This window comes from Colobus angolensis, unplaced genomic scaffold (assembly GCF_000951035.1).
Source record: "Colobus angolensis palliatus isolate OR3802 unplaced genomic scaffold, Cang.pa_1.0 Scaffold20, whole genome shotgun sequence".
Classification (NCBI taxonomy): Eukaryota; Metazoa; Chordata; class Mammalia; order Primates; family Cercopithecidae; genus Colobus; species Colobus angolensis.
In genome coordinates, this window is record NW_012115155.1 from 2,062,339 (window position 1) to 2,087,650 (window position 25,312).

A 25,312-nucleotide genomic window follows, 5' to 3' on the forward strand; every position below is an offset into this window, starting at 1 on the left:
GAACAATCCAACTGTCAATCAAGTGATGAGTAGATAAACCAAATGTAGTGTATCTACATAATGAAATATTCAGCAATGAAAAGGAATGGCATACCACAGCACACTCATTGGGATGGCTATAATTTTTTTTTTTTTTTTGAGACGGAGTCTCTCTCTGTCGCCCAGGCTGGAGTGCAGTGGCCGGATCTCAGCTCACTGCAAGCTCCGCCTCCCGGGTTCACGCCATTCTCCTGCCTCAGCCTCCTGGGATGGCTATAATTTTTTAAAGGTAGTGTTGATGAGGATATGAAGAAATGGCAGTCTTTATACATTGATATTGGAGATGTAAAAAGCCACTGTGGAAACAAGTTTGGCAGTTTCTCAAAAAGTTAAATATACAGTTATCCTGTGACCCAACAATACTACCCCTAGGCATATACCCAAGAGAATTGAAAACACATGTTCACACAAAAGTGTGTACACAAATGTTCATAGCAGACTCATAATAGTCAAAAAGTAGACACAGCCCAGTATCAGCCACAAAAAGGAATGAATTATTGTTACATGCTACAATGTAGATGAACCTTGAAAACATTATGCTATGTGAAAGCAGACAAACACAAAAGTCAACCTGTTGTATGATTCCATTCTTATGAAATGTTCAAAACATAAATTCGTAGAGACAGAATGTAGGTTAGTAATTGTTAAGGGCAGCAGGGAAGGGCACATTGAGACTGACTGCTAATAGGTACAAGATTTCCTTTGAGGGTGGTGGAAATATTCTGGAATTAAATAGTGATGATGGTTGCATACCATAGGGAATATACTAAAGTATAATGACACATACCTGTTAAAATGGTAAATTTTGTGGTGCATGAAATATATCTCACTAAAAATACTGCATACAAATAATGCTGAGTCTTGTCATATGTATTTTATAATTTGATAAATTTTGCAAAGTTATCTTCCATTGAGATGGTACAATTTATACTTTCAGAAGCTATGTACAAGAGTGCCTGTTCTTCTCACGTGTATGTCATTATACGTTTTAGTCTTTGCCCAATGTTACTGTTGAAGACTAATAACCCAATGTAGATTACTTTTGTATTTCTCTAATTATGATCAAGATTGACTATCTTGTCATATACTTAAATGCCATTTGTATTTCCTTGATTGTGAACTTCCATTCTTATTCATTGCCTGTTTTTCTATTAGTGTCAGTTTTTTTCTTATTGATGTGTAGAACTTCTTTATATATTATGGTTTTTCCTAGTTTGTTTCGCAACTTAATGATGGAGTTTTACAACAAATGCTGTTTTTACCATTCGATAGTGCTTGTTATAGCACTGTTCCATCTTCCTGGTTTAAACCAAGAACCTAAGCCCTATCTCATTGATATCATTGATGAGACCTATTAAATTTCTCAGTGCTTGTCTTTGTACTTCTAAGCTATGTCAGCTTAATGCATCTTTGTATGTAAATGTGTTTGTATTTCTTTTACCAGAATATTTTGAAGGAGAACTAAATGAGGAAGACAGGTTTTCAATAGATTAATTAATTGATCTGAAACTTTGATTGTAGACAGTCATTAAAGTGGATATAATTTATGACTTTTCCTAGAAGATATGAAGAATAAAAATCACTAGATTAATAGATAGATGGATGGAAAGGTGGATAAATGGGTAGATAGATTGAGGAAAGTGTATTAAACAGGGCTGAAAATCCTACCCCTGGCTATTGAATCATTCAGCAGGTTTAGTCCTTCAGTAAATTATTTATTTACTTACTTATTTACTTACTTTCTTATTTTGAGACGGGATTACAGGTATGTGCCACTGCTTCTGACAGTATTTTTAATTCATATTATGTCAAGCCCTGTGCTAGGTGCTGACTGTACAGTATTGACTGAAACAGCTTTTATCCTTGGTTTCATTATAATCTAATGAAGGAGTCAGAAAAAAAAAAGGTGAAACAAATTTAATTGAGGCAATGTAATGAAGGAATATAATGTTCCTTACTTGTTTATAGAAAATAAATGGGAGCTGTATGACGTACTTTTGGTAGGGTGGTCAGTGAAGGCCTTTCTGAGGTGGCAGGCTTTAAGCTGAGACTTAACAGGTAGTGAAGAGTACTGTAGGAAATCTAGAGGGCATTCTGTGAAAGGGAAGCTTGAAATTGAGGGCCTTATGATGGCATCTTTCAGAAACAGAAAGGAGGCCATTATGGCTGGAATTTAGTAAGTTGAGGTGGAAGAGGTGAGAAGAGACCATACAAGCCATAGTTTTTGGATCTACTACTGAGAAGTTATCAAGGTGTTAAGCAAATGAGTGACATATTCAGATTTATGTTTTAATACTACTCTTGCTTCTTTATGGAGCATGAAGAGGGACATGGTGATAAGAACATCAACTGGGAGAGCAATTAAGTGGCAATAGGCAGAGCTTAGACTAGAGAGATAAGGATGATAGATTGATAAATTCGAGATACAGTTTGAAGATAGACTTGGATTTGATGTGTTGGATATTATGGACAGTGGAGAGGAAATCATTATTAATTACTCCCAGCCATTTATTTATTATTAAAAATCTATGTGTTCTGCCTGGATTTAATTATGGGTAGTAGAAGTTTGGTTTATAAATAATGATACATAAACTTACTTGGAAAATTCTAGCATATCTAGCACCTCATTTTGGGTTCTTTGAGTTTTTTTAACCGAAACATGTTAGCAGTTAAAATTTTTCTGAATTCAGCCCTACTTGTCCAGAAATAGAGCTCAACTGGCCTTCAGAAGTATTGAAACTGCTTAAGATTTCTCACACATAAAAATCATTCTCAAAACTAAACATTGTATCTTAAAAAAATTGGTGGGTTTTTTTTGAAGGAGAGGCATTTTATTTTTAAAGGAATGAGGTAAATGTTATAAAATTTCTCCTCAGTGGATTTTCAAGTTCTGTAGTAGAATTTTGCCTGAATGGGTGTAAAGCCCAAGATTGTGTGTGTGTGTGTGTGTGTGTGTGTGTGTGTGTGTGTGTGTGTGTGTGTGAAGGGTAAAGAGAATTTTGAAAACTTGCTAGATTATTAAGAAATATAGTTAGATTAATGTGAATCACTTCAGGTTGCTGCAATTATTAACCATCTTTACTTTTGAAATAGAGGTTATTGCGCATTGTACAGTGTGATGGAAAAGTCAAATCAAATCTTAGTATTAACACAAATACATTCACTAATTTCTAGCATAATTTTATTACATTTGATATGAAAAATATTGTCTGTAATGTAATGGTTATTTTCCTACCTGGGCCTATTCTGAAATGCAGCTTTAAGCATTAATCTCCAAATGGAACAGATTTGTAAGAATCAATATAGTAGTTCCCAAAGGAAAAAAGAAATCAATTTTATTTATTTATTTTTCAGAGGTGGCTGGATCCTAACAAACCAATAAGGAAGCAGCTAAAGAGTGAGCATACATATTTAACATTTTGCAAGTTTACTTTATAAAGATAAAGGATTAATATAGTCTGATTAATTAGAACTACTTTTATTAATTCTAGGAGGATCTCCTTACAATTTGAACTTTAGAGTCAAATTTTTTGTAAGTGACCCCAACAAGTTACAAGAAGAGTATACAAGGTGGGTTTATGGAGCATATTTTTCTTGAAAATATTGTCAAAACTCTAATATAAAATTTTGAAATTAATTAGGCAAAAGGAAATTACTATGGTGTAATTCTGAGCTTTACAGTCAGTACACAGAATAAGTTATGGTTGTTCCAAGATAATGTTTTCCTCCTTTTTTGGATGGCTGGGAGAATGTAAGGGGATTTAGAACCTCAGGGCGGCCCAGTCCAGCCCCAAGCAGCCTCCTGAGCCATATAAATATTAAAAATTTCTACTTGTGAACACTGCTTAAGTGTGGCTATAATTAATTGAGGTCATCAAATGTTGCTGAAATTGTATTCAAAGGATGCTGTGTGGTGAGAAATGTTTGGGTTTTTTTCCCATGTGAAAGCATATTCTAGTATCTTTTTTTATTGGGGAGAACATAGAATTTATAAAATATATAACCATTATTTGCAAGTCACTAGGTACCTTTTGTCTCCTATGTGTGTTTTTTTGTTTGTTTGTTTGTTTTGTTTTGTTTTGTTTTTTTGAGACGGAGTCTCGCTCTGTCGCCCAGGCTGGAGTTCAGTGGCACGATCTCGGCTCACTGCAAGCTCCGCCTCCCGGGTTCCCGCCATTCTCCTGCCTCAGCCTCCCGAGTAGCTGGGACTACAGGCGCCCGCCACCTCGCCCGGCTAATTTTTTGTATTTTTAGTAGAGACGGGGTTTCACCATGTTAGCCAGGATGGTCTCGATCTCCTGACCTCGTGATCCGCCCGTCTCGGCCTCCCAAAGTGCTGGGATTACAGGCTTGAGCCACCGCGCCCGGCCCCCTATGTGTTTTAATCTTTGATTCCAAAAAAGTATAACAGAGTTTATAAAGGATGTTGCAGAGAGTGCACTAGCATTTTGAGGCCTTTACATGCCCACTTGACTCTCCATTTTAAGTCACAGCTTATGTTACTATCTAATTTTGTGGTCATTTTGACTTGACAGAGTATATACGTGAATGATCTAGATGAACATTTTGATAATGCTCTTGAATGTAAGGTGAAATATTGAAGGTAGAAATGGAGAAATACCAACAGTGTGGTTACTGTCAGTATTAACCTGAATGACAACCTTGTGTGTTGCCTGAAAGACAGAATTAGTAATTAGTAATGATTTTTTTTAAAAGACCATTAAAAATTAGCATGTTATACTCTCTGTAAAATTCTCAGATATAAGAATATAGGCCAGTGACTACATTCAGAATTACTATATAAGATAGGTGTCAAATTAAAAAATCCATACCTAAAATTACCTATAGATAGGATGTTAAATTTTAATGTATTGGTTATCATTTAGGATACTGTCTTGGAGTGGAGAAACAAAAGGATAAATTAAAGATACTTAATTAGCTGCAGCTGCCAGTTCTACGGTGTTTGCACAGTTTTCAATAGTAAACCAAGTGAGAAAAATTAGATTGAAATTCTAGAGATTTCTTTTCAGTGTGTTTTGGGGTGAGTGTGCAGGTATTCCTTTTTTTAACAATGGGAGTACTCAGTAATGTTGTCTCTGGATTATGTAATCCTAATGCTTGCAACTAATAGTAGAATCCAAGCTAATTCCTCTTGAAAAACAAAGTTGTGTTATATGTATACATCTTGGCTTAGTATTTTAACCCTTAAAATATTGTGAGTTATAACCATGTTTGTAATGTACTTCACTTGAAAAACTGTCTTTGAATTTCTGAATGGAAGTAGAATGTGTTGATTCTTGTATAGCCTGCGTTGAAAACATAATAAGGAAATAAATGTGTCTCTCTAATAAGTTGAAATAACTTCCTGAAGCAGAAGAAAGTAAAATCAAGTTTGATGGTAGTCAGAGAATTAATTTGTTCTCAGACCCTTTTGTAATGGAATGTTGTGGAATCTTATAACTGGTATTATTTGGTAAAATGGGGTAAATGTCTAGTTTTTTTTTTTTTAATTTTACTACCATAGTGTATATCAGTGATTTTTCTACTCTGATTAGAAATTAGAATCATGTGGGGGAGCTTTAAACCATAATGATGTCTTGGTCACATCCCTAGATAATTCTGATTGAACAGGTCTTAGATGAGACCTGGGCATAGGTAAGTACAAGTTCCCCCAAATGATTCTAATATGTAGCCAAGGCTACATATTAGTCAAAGCTTTAATGCTTGAGTAGTCTTAACGTGATAGTTGTGATTAGTAGCAGTGTACCTTCTGCCACAGCTGCTAAGTTTTCAGAACTAGTTTAGACCCGAGGAAACAGGAAATCTGCTATACCTCCTTACCTTGAGATTTCAAGAATGTAAATATACATTCCCAATATGCAGATGAATCTGCTTAGTAATTCTTTCTCAGTTTTTAGCTATATGAAAGTTGATTCTGTTTGGTAGTGAGCCAAGAGGAGAAAATAAACTCTATGTAGTACTAAATTAATTTTTAAAATATCCTTTTAATTAGTGAATTAGTTTAGTTTAATTAGTAAAAAATATTCCTTTAATTTTGAAATAGCGGGCGGGGAGCGGGGCGAGGAAAGAATGGAGTCAAACAGGTTCCACAAGGTTAAACACTATTTAGTTTTAGCAGGTGCTAGCATCATTAGAATTGAATTTTTCCAATTCCTGAGATACACATGCTAGGCAAATTGATACTACTTTCTTTTTACAAATGTAGAAACTAAGGCTTAGCCACATTTTAACTAATTGGCCCAAGATCACAAGCTAGTTTTGCCTAGGACTTGAATTCTGGTTTCTGCTTTTAACAGTTAAGTTCTTGCCTCTTGGTTAAATGAGTATGTAAGTAAAATTTGGCAAGTATAGGCATTATTTATGTCAGATTTACAATATTATGGCAAGGATATACATGACCTTTAAATCCTGACTAAAGATTGTTTCTCACCAGGAAACTTTAACTTTGAATTATTTTTATTTTTATTTTTGGGACAGAGTCTTGCTCTGTCGCCCATGCTACAGTGCAGTGGCGCGATCTCGGCTCACTGCAAGCTCCGCCTCCCAGGTTCATGCCATTCTCCTACCTCAGTTTCCCGAGTGGCTGGGACTACAGATCCCCTTACCACGCCCAGCAAATTTTTTTTTTTTTTTTTTTTTTTTTTTTTTTTGGAATGAGTATCTGATTCTCTGAAAACCTCTTTGGTAATTTGAATATTGTCATGGAGCTCTTCAGTGACTTTAATCAGCCAAACTAGAATTTCTAATGACTTTTGACTCTTCGAATATGTACTTTTTTAGTTTAGTGAAATAAAAATCTTAAAATTTCCTGGTTAAACATTTAAAACCACAAAGTTTGGTCGTCTGCCACCCCTATACAACACAGATGACTTTGCCCAAGTATTGATAAATCTTTGAGTGAATGGGTTACCCACTAGCAGAGACCAAAGGACAATGCTATCTTGTAAGCAACGACAGTAGGCTTGTTAAAGAAAACTTATGTTTTTGTTGGTTTCACAGGAAATTGAATACTTGACAGTTCTAACAATAATAGACAAAAGAGCTCTTTTTTTTCCCCCCCTAATCAGAGAGACTTCTTAACTCAAATGGAAGTGTATAGGTGCTTTTCTGTAACAGGCAGCTTCCTGCCATCTGATGATAAAATGATCAAAACACTGGCCTGTACTCGTAGCTGACTTTCTGTCTCAGACTAGCAAAAATCTTGGCTGGTCCCTAGTGCATTGCTACTGTCAACTCTTCCATGTTTGTGAAATCATGTTTTCTATGCTTCCCACTTCTACTTTCTGCATATACCAACCCTCAGAATATTTCTCCCTCTGTCATGTAACTGTTTAAAATCTTCAGGGCTTCTATAATGGAAGCTAGTGGAAGCAAGACATTTGAAGTACAAATTTCATACATCAAAGAATTTTAAAGATTTAGATTCATGAGCTTATGAAATCTTATTTTTAAACTACTTTACGTGTTTTAATATGTAAATTATAAAAGCAAATATTTAAACATTTTTATTTGTTAATGTAAGTATATAGTTTCTTAGAATTGAAATTGTTGCAATTCTAGTAAATGCTATCCTTTTTTTTTTTTTTAAGGTACCAGTATTTTTTGCAAATTAAACAAGACATTCTTACTGGAAGGTGGGCTCTTTAAATTTCTTACAAATTTTTTGTAATGGACTTTAAAAATACTTTTTAAATCTGTATTAAGTAATTCATGGTCATTGCAAATAAATTATTTAAAAAGGTTACATGTAGTGTGAATTCTTTTCATCAGATAAGTTTATTTCTTAATAGTTAAATCACATGAAACTTCAAGTGTGATTGTTTAACAAATTATAGTACTTTTGAAATTACTATGTTTAACCTTCGGTTATGTATTTTTGTTTTGTTTTATTAGATTACCCTGTCCTTCTAATACTGCTGCCCTTTTAGCTTCATTTGCTGTTCAGTGTAAGTATCAGCCCGTTTTTAGGTCAAATAGCATATAACTTCGTGGTTTGTGTTGCTAGTACATTGGCTTTAATGTGGGAGTTCTGTAGATGTGTTACTATATAGAAAATAGTGACTGCAGTGGAAATGTAATTAAATCTCCAGTTAGTTAGCAATTACTATGATTTTTGAAAAAAAAAAAATTTCCTCTGAAATTGAGACCTAGAAGAATGTTAAATGGATTGCTGTAGCTTGCTGAAGTTGTTGTATTAGAAACATAAGTATTTTACATCCAGAAATAGAATTAATGATATCACTGATTTGACTATAATTTAAAAATTTGTTTATTAAAATATGAATATTTTCCTTTCATTATTAGCTGAACTTGGAGACTGCGATCAGTCAGAGAACTTGTCAGGCTACCTCTCAGATTATTCTTTCATTCCTAATCAACCTCAAGATTTTGAAAAGGAAATTGCAAAATTACATCAGCAACACATGTAAGAGTTTTTTAGTTTTTTATTTGATAAACTTCTTAATAGCATTCTTTCTAGAGAAATGTTTGAAATTACTTCTAATTTGATGGCTGTATTTAATATACAACAATTACTGTTACCTAAAATAATATTATTTTAAAGAAATATAGGTGATCTATGCTAAAAAATGATTTCATAGACTATATGAGGCTCATTTTCATTTCTATGAAGAGCCATTAAGCTATGTGTAAACAGACATTTATTTGCTATTGTGTAGTAGTCTAAGTAATTTTAGAATATAAATAGTATAGTCACAATGTAGAGATCCGTCTGCTTAGTAATTCTTTTTCAGTTTTTAGGTATAAAGGACTTGATTCTCCTTGGTAGTGAGCCAAGAGGAGAAAAGGAACTCTATATAATACTAAATTAATTTTTAAAAAATATTTCTTTAAAAACAGTACAGATTGAACATCCTTAACCCAAGTTTGAAATTCAGAGAGCTCTAAAATTTGAAACTTTTTGAGCACAGACATTACACCACAAGTGGAAAATTCTGCACCTGATCTCATATAATAAGTTTCAGTCAAAATGTGGTCAAAACTTTGTTTCATACACAGAATTATTTTAAATATGATACAATATTACCTTCAGGCTATGTGTATAAAGTGTATATGAAACATAAATTTCATGTTTAGACTTGGTTTCTATCCCAAGATACTGCATTATGTATATGTAAATATTTCAAAACTTGAAAAAATCTGAAATCTGAAACACATGATCCCAAGCATTTCAGAGAAGGGATACTTAACCTTATCAATATTCATTCATTAAGAATATTCATTCAACTTTGATTCTTTTGTGTGAGTATAATTTTCTATATTATTTTTTCAAAAGAGATTTGTTGCCTTGAATAGAAAGTAATATTGTTTATTAGTTCAGAATTCAGTTGTGCTTCAATATAGGACTCTGAATACTCAGGGAAAAACTAAGGCAGTGTTGCATATTGGTAAGAGTCTGAACTAGAGAGCCAGACCGCCTGGTTTGAAATTCTGTAAGATTAGTTACTATCTTATAACCTTGGCCAGACTGCTTTATGCCTCTTCTTCTCTGTTTCCTTATGTAAACTGGGGATAATAAAAGTATCTATCTATCTCTGGAGTTATTGTAGGTCTTAAATGAGTTGATATACATGAGGTTCTCATAACCATACATAGCACATTGTACACACTGAAGAAATGTTAGCTGTTACTATTATTCAGAAAACTTACTTTCTTTTGCTAATAACTCATGTGTCTAAAACAGGATAACAAACCATGGCCCATTGCCTATTTTTTTTTTTTTTTTTGAGGTGGAGTCTCGCTCTGTCGCCCAGGCTGGAGTGCAGTGGCGCGATCTCAGCTCACTGCAATCTCCGCCTCCTGGGTTAATGCCATTCTCCTGCCTCAGCCTCCCAAGTAGCTGGGACTACGGGCACCCACTACCACGCCCAGCTAATTGTTTGTATTTTTAGTAGAGACGGGGTTTCACCGTATTAGCCAGGATGGTCTCCATCTCCTGACCTCATGATCCGCCTGCCTCGGCCTCCCAAAGTGCTGGGATTACAGGCATGAGCCACCACACCCGGCCCCCATTACCTATTTTTATATGGCCCACAGGCTAAGATTGTTATATAGATTTTAAATGGTTGCAGAAAGTCAAAAGAAGAATAGCATTTTGTGGCATGTGAAATTTCATAAAATTCAGTGTTCATGAATAAACACTTACTGGAACACAGATGCCCTCATTCATTTATATGTTGTCTGGCTGTTTTCGCACAATAGCCAAGCTAAATAGTTGCCACAGAGACCGTATGTCCTAAAAGCCTACAATATCTACTATCCAGCCCTTTGCAATAAAAGGTTTGCTGATTCCTGATCTAAAATAGACTAAGAGTAAGAGTTTTTAATAGACTGCGTAATGTGGTGAGGGGGCTATTTTAGTCTAAGTAAATTCCATTCACAGTGAAAGTTATACATACAGCATATCAGAATCAAGAGTTTGAAGATAAGCCAGATTTTTTAAATTTACCAATAATAAAAAGACTCTTAAGGAAAAGCTTATTGATTATATATTTCTGTTGATTATGTATTTCTGTTTGGTTTAAGTACATGATTTATCAGATCTTTAAATGAAGAAAAATAGAATTATCCACTTTAACTGGAGGGTGTATATATTTAATTTTATAGAAATTTGAAATGTGCTGCTTGTTTTGTGTATTAGCGGGCTGTTGGCTCCCTTTTCTAGTAACATTAGTGAATAGAAAGTTTGTATCTTTGTTTTTGTAATTTGCTGCTTTTGCTGTGCTGTAATCTGATAATAACAGATAATAACTAAGGTTGTTAAAACTATATGTGAAATAGGAGTAAATCTGTTTTTAAAGGCCTTATATGTAGAGCAGTGGTTCTTCAACTTGTGTTTATAAGAATCACTTGGGATTCTTTTTAAATATAAACAGTTTTGACCTCATGCTTTCTAAATCAGACTCTACAGAATAGTCTTCTTAAACCATCTGTGATGAAAGATGGTTTCTTCCCTCCAGCTGTCATTGTTGTATTATTTATGTTTTGTAAAATATAATAAAAATTAATTACTAGAAAAGTAAAGTGGAGAAAGCAAACAAAAATGTAAAAAATACAAGTCCCCGTTTGTTTGTTTTTTTGTTTTGTTTTTTACTGTTAGATTTAACAGATACTACCCTGCCAGATTGCTATACAAGCCTCCAACACTCAGGTTCCATCCTGTGAATCAGCCTCTGACTGTGCACCACACTCTGAGAAGCACTGCCCTGGAGGCTGGCTTAGAATCTGCAAGTTTCAGAGATACCCTGTGTGGTTTAAATGCAGATATTGTGTATGAACCAAATATTGAGAAATACTGCTTTTAAGTTATATCTAAAAGTGAGGGGCTTTGTTATAGTCATCCATATAAATAGTAAGGAGCTTTAAAAACTTGGTGTATATTTGTATTTCTAGAAAATAAGAAAGTATTCTGGAAACTAATAATTTGGGTTACTGAAAATGTGCCCTCCAGGTAAGTTAGAGGAGTAGTCCTGCATGGTGTTTTGTAGATTTAAGACTACTCAGTTTTTTCAGATAAATAGCCTTTTTCTAATTTAGCCGTATTTGATTGATTGATTGATCCAATTTTTAACTTGATGTCTTTATAGAGGCTTATCTCCTGCAGAAGCAGAATTTAATTACCTAAACACAGCACGTACCTTAGAACTCTATGGAGTTGAATTCCACTATGCAAGGGTAAGTGAAGAAAACTTACTTCGATGTTGTTGAGTTAGGCTCCGTTACTCAGTATAACATTTTTTAAGATCAGATAACAAATGGAATAAGTTATGATTGCTGCTGACATAGCTGCACTGAAAATTTCCTCTGAATTTAAGTATTTTCACAATAACTTAAGATTCAATTCCTGGATGCGAAGGATGGTTAATGTGGATTCTTCTTGTTATTGTTCTTCAAGGTAGTGTTTTATATGTAAAGATAATTTTTACAGACCATAAGATATAGTACCTTTAGAATATTTATTTTAAAATATAATTGTTAAGCTATAGGAAAAGTGGCTTTTGTGTACTTTTATAATAATGATCATTAAAAATATTCTCACATCACTGAGGCCTGTATTAATGCACTTACTTCATTTAATATCTCTATTATGAGTTTTTATTTATAAAGCACAACATGGAGCATATTAACATATTTTTATATCCCCGCCATCTCTGTATTGAAGTGGAATTTATAGTCACTGGCTTTTTCTGTGTTACACTGTATAACTTCTTTTCGCTTGTGTCAAACATTGCTGCCTTTGAAAAACTGGTAACCTCCTGGCGTAAGCATATTTATGAGTGTTTATCCCATATTTGTGTGTTTCCTCATGTTTTTCTTGAGTCCTTTATCAAAAATACTTGGAGTACAGCTATTCTGTACTCAGTGAAAAGTGGAATTATAATCATCAGTTGAGTTGCTGATAGTGTTTATCTTCTCTTGGGAATAAATAGTTGAGCCTAAAAAGAATATCAGCCTGAAAGGGAATTCAGAGACAATGTTTTTCTTAGATAATTATTTTCAATCAATCATTTTAATATGCAGACACTCACAGGTACACAGATAGTTGTTTAAGTACTCAAAGTTCTACTTCATGTAATGGTTTTATCCTTTAGGACCTTTCCTGACCATATTCTGGGAGAGGAACATCAGTTCTTAATGTTTCACAAAGCTTATGTCAATCTTTCCTTTAGAAGACCAGATGAGTTGCTTTCCTCAAATGATTTTATCTTGCAATTCTGAGTTTTACTTGGAAATCTTTTTGTCTGATTCCATTTAAAATGTGTCTCTTAGAAACTTTCAGCTTTCTTTTTTTTTTCCTTTAACTTTTATTTTAAGTTCAACTTTCTGCTTTCTTTAAAATATGCCCCTTTACTGTCCTTCCTTATTTAGGGCCTATATCTTTTGAACATGGTTCTTAAAAATGTAATGTACTGGTCAGTATTTGTGTCACTAGTTTTTTTTTTTTTAATAATAAAGTTTAAAACAGATGGAACTTTAAATATGTGAATTAAACTATGGTTAAAAATAAAAAGGGGCTGGGCATAATGTGTCGTGCCTATAATCCCAACACCTTGGGACAGCAAGGCAGGAGGATTGCATGAGCCCAGGTGTTCAAGACCAGCCTGGGAAACATAATGAGATCTCAGCTCTACACATTTAAAAAATAAGCTAGGCATAGTGGTGCATGCCTGTAGTTGCAGCTACTCAAGAGTTGAGGCAGGAGGATCAGCTGAGCTGAGGAGTCTAAGCCTTCTGTAAGCTACGATCATGTCACTTCACTCCAGCCTGGGTGACAGCAAGATCCTGTCCTTTCCTGTAGTATTATTATAGTTTGGGGTGTTACATTTACGTCTTTAATTGTCTTGAGTTGATTTTTGCATGTGGTAAGAGCTAGGTGTCCAGTTTCCTTCTTCTGTATGTGGCTATCCAATTTTCTCAGAACCATTTATTGAAGAGGATGTCCTTTCCCCAGTGTAAGTTCTTGTTGACTTTGTTGAAGATCAATTGGCTGTAAATATTTGGTTTTGTAAGTTCTTGTTGACTTTGTTGAAGATCAGTTAGCTGTAAATATTTGGCTTTGTTTCTGGGTTCTCTAGTCTGTCCTATTGGTCTTTGTGTATGTTTTTACATCAGTACCATGCAGTTTTGGTTACTGTAGCCTTGTAACACATTTTGACATCAGGTAATTTGATGCTTTGTTCTTTTTGCCCTGGATTGCTTTGGTTATTTGGGCTCTTTTTTTGGTTCTGTATGAATTTTAAGATTTTTTTTCTAATTCTATGAAGAACAATGTTGGTATTTTGATAGGGATTGCACTGGATCTGTAGAGTGCTTTGGCAATATGATCATTTTAACAATATTAGTTCTTCGGATCCAAGGGCATGGGATTTTTTTGTTTGTGTCATCTTAAATTTTTCATCAGTGTTTTGTAGTTTTCCTTGTAGAGATCATTCACCTTCTTGGTTAAATTTATTCCTAGGTATTTTTTGTAGCTATTGTAAATGGGATTGCCTTCTTGATTTCTTTCTCAACTAGATCATTATTGATGTATAGAAGTGTTGCTGGTTTTTATGTGTTGATTTTTACTGAATTTATTTATGAAATCTAAGCAGTTTTGGTGGAGTCTTTAGGTTTTTTTTAGATACAAGATCATATCATCAGCAAAAAGAGGTCATTTGACTTCTTCTTTCCCAATTTGGATACCTTTTCCTTCTTTCTCTTGCCTGAGTGCTCTGGCTAGGACTTCCAGTAGTATGTGGAATAAGAGTGTGAAAGTGGGCATCCTTGTCTTTTTCTAGTTCTTAGGGGGAACAATTTCAACTTTTCTGTATTCAGTATGATGTTGATTTTGGGTTTGTCGTATATGGCTTTTATTATTTTGAGGTATGTTCCTTCTGTGCGTTTGTTGAGATGTTGAAGTTTTTCAAATGCTTTTACAATGTCTTTTGAGATGGTCATATGGCTTTTATTCTTCATTATCTTCTTGTGATATATCATGTTTACTAATTTGCGTGTGTTAAATCATCCTTACATTCCTGATACAATGTATCGTATCTGATTGTGGTGTATTATCTTTCTAACATGCTGTTGGATTTGGTTTGCTAGTACTTTGTTGAAGATGTTGGTGTCTTTGTTCATCAGGGATATTGGCCTGTAGTTTTCTTTTTTCTAGTTTTTGCATCCTTGCCTGGTTTTGGTATGATACTAATGCTGACCTTATAGAATGAGTTAGGAGAATTCCCTCCTCTTCAATTTTTTTTTGGAATAGTTTCAGGACTGTTATTACTTCTTTGTATGTTTGGTAAAATTCAACTTTGAATCCGTTTGTTCCTGGGCATTTCTGTGTTGGGAGACTTTCTTGACCGATTTCAATCTCACTACACATTATTGGTCTCTTCAGGTTGTCTGTTTCTTCTTGATTCAGTCTTGGTAGGTTATATGTTTCCATGAATTCATTTCCTCTAGGTTTCCCAGCTTGTAGTTGTTCATCATAGTCTCTGATGATCTTTTCTATTTCTGTAGTATCAGTTGCAATGTCTCCTTTTCATTTCTGATTTTACTTATTTGGATATTCTGCCTTCTTGGTTAGTCTAACAGTTTATTAATTTTGTTTGTCTTTTTGAAGAACCAACTTTTTGTTTCATTTATCCTTCATATTTTTTATGGTCACTATTTCATTGATTTCTGCTCTGATCTTTGTTATTTCTGTTCTACTAATTTTAGGTTTATTTTGTTCTTGCTATTCCAGGTTTTTGAGATGCATTGTGAGACTGTTAACTTGTAGTCTTTCTCCTTTTCTTGTGTAGGCGTTTATTCCTGTAAACTTCCCTCTTCTCAGTGCCTTTGTTGTATCCCACAGGTTTTGGTATGTTGTATTTCCATTTTCATTTGTTTCAAAGAATTTTTTTATTTCCATCTTAATTTCTTAATTGACCCAATGGTCGTTTAGAAGCATGTTGTTTAACTGATTTGTTGAGACTTATTTTGTGACCAAACATATGGCCTATCTTGGAAGATGTTCCATGTGCTTATGAAAATAATGCATATTCTGCATTGTTGAGTAGAATATTCTCTAAGTGTCAGGTCCATTTGATCTAATGTTAAGTTTAAGTCCAGTGTTTCTTTATTTTCTTTCTAGATCTGTCTCATACTGAGAGTGAGGTGTTAGTCCCCCACTATTATTGTATTACAGTCTATATCTCTCTTTAGATCTAGTAGTATTTGTTTTACAAATCTGGGTACTCCAGTGTTTGGTGCATATATATTTGGACTAGTTATGTCCTCTTACTGGGTTGGTCTCTTTATCATTATATAATGACCTTCTTTGTCTTTTTTTTTTTTTAACTGTTCTTGAAATAATTAAAATCTGTTTTATCTGATATAAGTTTGGGTACTCGTAACTTTTGGTTTTCGTTTGTGTGGAGTATTTTTTTCCATCCCTCTATTTTCAGTCTATATGTGTTTTTAATGAAAAACTGAGTTTCTTTTAAGCAACATATAGTTGAATTATGTATTTTAATCCATTCAGCCATTTTGTATCTTTTTAAGAGGAGAATTTCATCTATTTACATTCAAAGTTGTTGGTATATGAGGTTTTGTTCTTTTCATATGGTTAATTGTTTTCTAGTTATTATATGTATTCTGTGTTTCTTTTTCTCTTATAGTTTGTTGTTTTGATGGGTTTCTGTAGTGATACTGTTTGAGTCCTTTCTCTTCCTCTGTATTTCTTTACCCATTAAGTTTTATACTTTTGTATGTTTTCATGATGGTAAATGTCATCATTTCACTTCCAAGTTTAGGACTCCCTCGAGCATATCTTGTAGAACCGATCTAGTGGTATAGAATTCCCACAGGATTTATTTGTCTGTGAATGATTTCATTTCCCTTTCATTTATAAGTGATAATTTTGATAGATATTGTATTCTTGAGTGGCAGGTTTTTTCTTTCAGCACTTTCAATATATCATTCCATTGTCTTCTGGCCTGTAAAGTTTCTGCTGAGAAATTTCACTGTTAGACTGGTGGGGTTTTCTTTGTAGGTGATGAGACACTTTTGCTACTTTTAGGATTTGCTCCTGAAGTTTGATTTTAGACAGTCTGATTATAATGGTGCCATGGAGAACACCTCTTTACATTATATCTGCTTGGAGATCATTGAGCTTCCTGTATCTGAATGTCTAATCCTTTCTTTGTTTCTTTGCCCTTGGGGATACAAATAATATGTAAATTTGGTCACCTTATTTTGCCTCAAATTTCAGGAAGGTTTTGCTCATTCTTTTTTCATCTCTTTTCTTTATTTTTGTTTGACTGGATTATTCTGAAAGACCTGTCTTCAAGTTCCAAGTTTCATTCTTTGGACTGATGTAGTCTGTTGTTGAAGTTTTCAAATGTATTTTGAATTTTTTTCAGTGAATTCTCCAGTTTCAGATTTTTTTTTTTTTTTTTTTGAGACAGAGTCTTGCTCTGTTGCCCAGCTTGGAATGCAGTGGTGTGATCTCAGCTCACTGCTACCTCCACCTCCCAGATTCAAGCGATTCTCATGCCTTAGCCTCCCGAGTAGCTGGAATTACTGGCACACGCTACCATGCCTGGCTAATTTTTGTATTTTTAGTAGAGAGGGGGTTTCACCATGTTGGACAGGCTGGTCTCGAACTCCTGACCTCAGGTGATCCACCCACCTTGGCCTCCCAAAGAGCTGGGATTACAAGCATGAACCAGCTTCAGAATTTTTATTAGGTTCTTTAAAAAAATATCTCTTTGGTAAATTTCTCATTCATACCCTGAATAGCTTTCCTGACTTATTTGTATTGTTTTTCAGAATTCTCTTGTGTCTCACTGAGCTTTAAAGTTAACAATTTGAATTATTTATTTCATGCTGGGATTTTGAAATTTTCTTTTTGATTAAGATCTATTGCTGGAGAATTATTGTATTCCTTTGGAGATACCATATTTTCTTGCTATTTCATGTTTCCTATGTGCTTACATTGTATCTGTGCATCTGATGCAATAGTTGCTGCTTCTTATATTTGAATTTGCTTTTGTAGGGGAGGACTTTTTCCTGAAAATTTATCTATGTTTTGGGTTGAGTAGGGTCCATAGACTTCGATTCTGGCTGCATGCAGTAATATGGTCTCATTTATAGACATCGTATATATAGCAGTGAGTAAAGTAGATAAAATTCAACCCTCCCAAAGCTTGCATTCTGGGGGGCAAGAAACAAAACTCTAAATAAACAATTATGGGTATATCAGAGTATGTACTGTTTGATTCCATTGAGGTTCAGTAACTGGCAAAATACCAATCTTTATTGATAGAAGTCAGAATAGCGGTCAATTCTGGAGGAATGTTTATTAACTGGGAGACTCATGAGGGAGCTTTCTGGGTTTTTCAAAATGTTCTGTATATTAGTTTGTGATGGTTATGTTGGAGTGTAAATAAGAACGTGTATGTATGTGTGTAAAATTTTGAGTTGTACATTTAAGAATTGTGCATTTTACTATGTAGTACTTCAGTTCTTTTAAAAAATTAAGTAGGTAATATGTCAGATATTGATAGATGCTATGAAGAAAAGTTAAGCTGAGAATGGGGAATTAAACAAATGAGGTATCAGGGAAGGTCTCACTGAGAAGGTAAACAGATCTGAAAGAGCCATGTAAACATCTGGGAGGAGATTATTCTAAGCAGAGGAAAGAGCAGTGAAATAGTATATATAGCAGTTCAAATAATAGCTAAGAGTTTAGTATGGCTTGTGTAGTGCAAGCAAGGAGAGGAGAGTATTAGGAGACGAGATCTAAGCAGACAAGAACTTTATAAGCCTTTTTTTTTTCTTTCTTTCTTTCTTTTGAGGTAGAGTCTTGCTCTGTCATCCAGGTTGCAGTGCATTGCTGCCATCTCAGCGCACTGCAGCCTTGGTCTCTCGGGCTCAAGTGACCCACCCACCTCAGCCTTCCACGTAGCTGGGACCACAGGCACGTGTCACCATGCTGGCTGAATTTTTTTTGTTTTTAAGTGGAGATGGAGTCTTGCCATGTTGCTCAGGCTGGTCTCAAACTTCTCAGCTCAAGCAATCCTACCTGCCTTGGCCTCCCAAAGTGCTGGGACTGCAGACATGAGCCACCACATCTTTATAAAACATTTTAAGGACTTTGGCTTTTAACTATAATCAAAACCATTAGAGAGTTTTGAAGCAATAAAAGACTTGTTGTGATTTACGTTTTTAAAATATAACAATGACTTTTGTTTTGAGAGTATACTATAAGATACTAAGGGAAGAGACTGTTAGAGTGATCCTGGTGAAAGATAATGGTTCTTATAGTATTGGGGTGGTGGACAGTAATCAGATTTTGAATATATTTTGAATATGGAAGTGACAGTTTTTACTGATGTGTACTGGCTATGGGTGTGAGGAAAAAAAGGATTTGATAATTATTTCAAAGCTTTTGGCCTGAACTTTTACTAACTTGGGAAAGACCTGGGAGAAGCAGATTTAGTAGGAGTGTAAATCAAGAATTTATCTTGGGATATATTAAATTTGAAGAGACTCAAATCCTCATGAAAGAGGGCTAGGCATTTCAATTTATGGACCTGGAGGTGAGAGGAAAAGTCTGAACTATAAATAATACATTTGGGAATTGTTAGCTTATAGTTAATAGTTAAAATCATGAGATGAGAGCGCTGAGGGAGTAAATTTCTTAGGTATTGAAGAGAATAGGTCCTCAAAGTTGGAACACTTCAATGTTTAGAATTTGAAGAGATGAAGAAGAACCAGGAAAGGAGACCAAGAAGGAGCAGCCATTCAGAAAGGAGAGCCTTTCTTTCTAGCAAAGACACAAATATGTGTCTCTGAAGCCAAGTAAATCAGGAGCAGTCAGCTTTGTTGGATGATGCTGTTAGGTCAAATAAAATGAGGACAGAGAAGTGGATTAGAAAAGTGGAGGTCACTTTTCAGGAGCAGTTTTGGAGGTGCAGTGATGACCAAAGAGTGATGAGAGAATACCAAAAAAAAACTGAGAACAGTAATTTTGAGGGCTTTTGCTCCACAGGACACAGATAATAATAACAGGAAACACCTATATAGCATTTACTATGTCCCAGCCATCCTTCTTAGGGCTTTATATATATTAATCCAATTTAATCCTTACAACAGCCTTGTGAGACAGGAGTATTATTATCTCCACTTTACAAATGAGGGAAATGAGACACGGAAAAGTTAAGTAACATGGCCATATAATCCCTGTTTCTGTATTAAGAGCCAATTTATAACTTCTTTCCAAAACCTCATTTTTAACCTGAATGTATTTGAAGACTTTTTGACAGATCCATTAAAATGATCAAATAATTTACAAATGTAATCTCTTGGCACAGAGAAAGGAACTCTTTTCTCAGATTGGAGCTATACATATGACTTTATCCATATCACTCTACTGTAATCAAATCACATAGTGGTTTTCCATAATTCTGATGTGTGCTTTCACTCATTGTGACATAGCATCATTTTATTTTTAGTCAACCATCTTTCTGTATCGGGCATCTTTGTGAAAGCATAAATAGGTCACTAATTGTTTTCATTTTCACTGAATAATTTGCATTCTCATACTCCATTAGGCCTATGTAAAGCATACAAACTTTTTTTCATCATTAATGAATGTATAAGCCTTTATGTCTAACTACATTAAAAATAGGCATGAAAATTTTAAACAAATGATATATTGGAAAAGAACATACTGCTACAGGATAAAAGAAAATAATTTCAACATATGTTACAGAGAATTTTTTAATATTCATGTTTTATAAAGAGTTCCCCAAAGGAATAATTTTTTTAAACTTGTGAGTAGAAACATATGGCATACAGATATAGTAAACATTTCACAGGAGAAATATAGGTGACCAATATTATGTACCTGTCACTAATAATGAAAACCAGGAGATACCAATTTTATCGGATTAGCAAAAGTTCAAAGGTTTAAAAATATCCGTTTTTTTGTCTGAGTATGGTAAAGTGGACACTCTAATACATTGTTGAAATATAAATTGGTACAAATCTTTTGGGGGGCAGATATTAATATGAATATAATCTTTGCTCACTTCCATTACCGAAACTCCATTCTTTAAAATATTTATAGATGTGTTAGAAAAAGTTGTGTAAAGATATAGGAAAACATACACCAAAGTGTTAGTAGTGGTTATCTCCTAGAATGAGGGAGGGAGGCAGGGAAGGTGACAGGGGAAGTCTTTGACTTCTTATTTGATATTTGCAATTGTTATATATTGTTTTAAAATTGTTTTGTAATTAAAAGTAATTAAGAAAATTAACAGCTGTCTCCACCACTTAAAATTAATGTTGTTCTTATGTACATCATAATATTGAGTGGGTTTGGGTTATTGTACTATTAACATGTGATAATAGAGAGGTCAGAATATTTAAGTACCCTAGGTAATTAGTTTGTGTATAGTATAGTAGTCTCCAAAGAAAGGAGGGGATGTTGGGAGGCGGAGGTGGGTGGATCACCTGAGGTCAAGAGTTTTGAGACCAGCCTGGCCAACATGGTGAAACCCCATCTCTAAAAGTACAAAAATTAGCCGGGGGTGGTGGTGGGCACCTGTAATCCCAACTACTCAGGAGGCTGAGGCAGGAGAATTGCTTGAACCTGGGAGCGGAGGTTACAGTGAGCCGAGATCGCACCACTGCACTGCAGGCTGGGCGACAAGAGCGAGACTGTCTCAAGAAATAAAGGAGGGGATGGCAGTCTATACATCACAAGAGAAAGTGAAATGAACAATTAGGGTATGTGCAGAAAATGTTAGAACATCTATTCATATTCAGTTTAAATACCATTTTTTCCTGCTCTTTTTAAACATACGGTTGTAAAATAAAACACAGATAGGTATGTATATCTCACTGAATTACTGTAAGGCAAACATCCTTGTAACTACCACCCAGTTCAAGTGGTAGAATGTTGCCAGCTACCCCGGAAACCTCTTCCCAATAAGAGCTCCTTCCTACGTAGTATTTTTTTTTTAAATAATTTTTATTATCCAAGTGTGCCTTGCTAGAAACTGTAGCTTGATCTTGCTGTTTGGTGTATTTTGTTTGACTCACGGTAACTAAGACCTCTCTTTTTAATCTACAGGTTGTTGCTTCTTCTCTTTTGCTTAGAATTTACCTGTAAAGCACTGGATTATTTTACCTGTAGTTTCTTACAGTCTGGATTTTACTTGATCACATATTCATAATATAATTCAACATGATTTGCTGTCCTCTCTATCTCCTGCAGATTGGCAGCTTGATCTAGCAGCATGTTCAGATTCAAGATTAATCTCTGTTACGTTCTTTTTTCAGGCAGTGCATAATGCCTGGGTTTTGCTCTTATTCTGTGCTAGCAGCCATTTATGCTGGATGCCTAGATCCATTAATTTATTGGAAGCTGCAAAATGGAGATATCCTAATATATTTTTGGTTTTTATTTGCTGGAATGATTTTATAAGGGGTCCTTTTCTTTCTTTTACTGTTCAGTTACCCAGTGGTATAGTTCATATAGAAAATGCATGGAAAAGAATGTTTGATTCTTTCCTTTATTTACCTGGTTTTCAAGGTAATGAATATGAAGCGGTAGATTAGATATTACTGATAAGATTTAATACAGTATAGTTATTCTCCTTATTGAAGCTCAAATTAGCTCATCTTTGGTCACCAGTGGAGGTGGCCTTCTTTTGGCTCGTCTTTTTTTTTTTTTGAAACACCCAGGCTGTCACCCAGGCTGACGTATAGTGGGGCAATGTCGGCTCACTGCAACCTCCGCCTCCTGGGTTCAAGTGATTCTCCCACCTCAGCCTCTTAAATAGCTAAAGGTGCACACGACCACACCCAGCTAATTTTTGTTTTTGTTTGTTTTTGATAGAGATGGAGTTTCACCATGTTGACCAGGCTGGTCTCAAACTCCTGACTTCAAGTGATCCGCCTGCCTCAGCCTCTCAAAGTGCTGGGATTACAGGCATGAGCCACCGCACCCAGCCTCCTAAGTCCTTTTGACATGATCTTGGTCTAGTCTTTGATAGCTTTTATGCTATCTAGTATTTGTAAGATGTTTTGCCACAGACATGAAATGAGCCATTTCTCCAAGAAGCCCTTTTAATGGAAAATGATATTTCAAAAATCTCAGTGTGGGTGCTAAGGATGGTTATTCCTACTGGGTTGGTCATTGTTTCTAGGCTTTTTAAGTGAACAGAGTTGGGAATTTATACTAGTTTCTGTATCTATATTGAGATACATAGAATGTTTTGGTACTTAGAGCTCAAGGAATTCTACAGTTCACATATCCTATAATTATTTATTTGCTTCATGCTATCCTGTAATTAAAAATAGTACTTATAATTACCATATCAGTTATTACTAGAACAATGAAAATTTTTAACTTTTAAAATTTATATCTCCCTTTTTCTTTTTTCATAGTTGCTCTGAATTTACATTTTCAAATCATATAGCCACTGCATATTATAAATTCTCCCCTTTAATTATCATTTAATCTTAGTTCCAAAGGTAACTACATAGTTAAAGCTCATCACAAATCTTTATAATCTGATTTTATATCAAACATTCTCTAGTAATATGACTGGCTAAGTGTAAGCATAAAATTACCATCAGAAATCAAATAACGTATTTGAGAAGCAGGCTCTTTGGAGGAGTGTGAAATGATATAATTGTTCATTGATGTTCCAAGTATGATCCACGGACTGTTGCCAGTCTGTAAATTGTAGTTGGTCCATGAAGAGACACATACAGAAATTAAGTATAAGATTTAGCTACTTTTATAGCAGTCTGACATAAAGCATGTTAGTGTGATTTGCAAAAGCATCAGTAGCTGACAGATTGGAAACTTAAACAACAAAAACAGAAAACATAACTGGTCCTTTTCTACATGTAGTTGGAGACACTGTTATGAACAATATCAGCCCTTATCTCTACAATAATTAGGTCTTTCAGATATGCGGTTTAAGAAACAGATAAATGTGAGAGAAATATGTAGATGTGGGCTAATAAAGTTTTTACTGAGAAGATGGATGTAATCTATACTTTGGTTTGGTTTGGCTTGATTTGGCAGGAAGATACGAACAGAGATAAGAGAGCAGGTTTAACACGGTGTTGTGGGCACACAAAACACATCATAAAAATGACCTAGCTAGAGTAGAAGATTTTTACCAGGTAGGAAGGAGAGATTAATTGGGAATGGTTGTATAAAGGCCTTGGATCCCAAGCTGAACAGCTAAGACATTTTCATACAGACAATAATAGGGAACCATTCATGCCGCAAAAGAGTACAAGGTACTTTTTTCTATGCCTAAGAATCCAATAAATAGTTCTAGTGAATAATTTATTTATTAAATTTATAGTATAGTATTAATAAGTGATATGAAGAAAAGCAAAATAAGGTATTTTAAATTAAGATGATCAAAGTGTATTTTTCTAGACATTGGAATTAATAACATTTGTGTCCATGAAGACTATAATACTTGGTCTCTCACTTATCTTACCCACCTCTAGGAATGCCTTGGGAACTACCACTTCAGTCTAGATATCTATAATTTGAAACTTGGGTTCCTACATATTTCTGAATATATCGTTTTTTAAACTTGTTTTTCTACTATGATTGTATCTTGATTGGCTTCTCTGTTTATTGGGTTTGGTATTAGCTTTCCACAAACACTTGGTGATTTTTTGGTTCTGTACCCTCTTTTGTATTTGTGATTTCTGGTTCACTTGGTTGCGAATGCTATTTCTCTTTACTCTAGCCTGCTGATGGTTAAGGTGCGAAGGAATACAAAGCCAGTTACAGTGTGCCTATAGTTTGCCTCTTTCAGTTTGGGATTCTCTATTCATCCCTTCTGAGGATTACGCTTAATTCTAAATTTTTGGACCTACTGTCCACAATTGCTGTTTTAGACAGGCTTCGCACTTTAATTTCCTATAGTTGAATCCAGTTGGAGTGGGATTGTGGGACTGTTAGGAGTTAATTATCACAGCTGCTCCCTACCTGATTATCCTGACAGTAATTTGCAGGCCCCTCTTAATTCTTTTTTCTATGGTAACTGAACTCGTACCTGAAAATTGAAAATTTCTTTTCTGTTTTTACCTTCACATAGAGCAGTCTCTTTCCTACATAGTTTGGGCTGTGGTTTTATGAATTTTTTTTTTTTTCCTCTCAGTAAATTTAGTTTTAGCACTTTATATCTTTAAGGATTCCTCAAGATATCTGGTCCATTGATAACATATTAAATATTACAGATTCTTTTGCTTTATGTATTTCTTCCCTAATGTATATCTTCTATAATGTTTTATGAAGTTGGGAGCAGATAGGCTAGTAGGAGTATATATTTAATCTTGCATCATTTAGGCTCAATCTTACATCCTGATCCAAACTTCTAATTGATGTCCTTTAAAACATGCTTTTTAATACTCTAATAATGGTGTACTGAAATAATGTTGATTATTGCAAGTCAAAAGCAGCCACGCAAACTAATATACACTGTTGCATTTGACCATTTATGTATTATCTTACCTAACAGATTAATAAGATTTTATTTCATTAGAAGTTATTGATACTGTAAAGTATTTGCTCTAGGAAGACAATGTTAAAATCTAGTTTATATTTTATTTAGTAAGTTCTGTCTTCTGATTAAGTGAATGGTAGGTGGTAAAAGTGTGCCTTCTGTATTAGGTTACTTGTAGAATCTTTTAAATAAAGCAAAATGGTTTCAAG

At 34.5% G+C, this 25,312-nt stretch overlaps 1 protein-coding gene across 2 annotated transcripts in view; it reads left to right on the forward strand.

The window, feature by feature from the left end:
* The window catches only part of PTPN4 (protein tyrosine phosphatase, non-receptor type 4 (megakaryocyte)), a 230,060-nt gene that overhangs the window by 128,144 nt on the left and 76,604 nt on the right, over positions 1–25,312 (forward strand). For both annotated transcript variants that reach the window (XM_011941633.1, XM_011941634.1), the window contains 6 exons: positions 3,394–3,436; positions 3,531–3,609; positions 7,650–7,694; positions 7,954–8,006; positions 8,365–8,485; positions 11,667–11,754. In XM_011941633.1, the coding sequence (XP_011797023.1) occupies positions 3,394–3,436; positions 3,531–3,609; positions 7,650–7,694; positions 7,954–8,006; positions 8,365–8,485; positions 11,667–11,754 (429 nt within the window). The remainder of the gene's footprint in view (positions 1–3,393; positions 3,437–3,530; positions 3,610–7,649; positions 7,695–7,953; positions 8,007–8,364; positions 8,486–11,666; positions 11,755–25,312) is intronic.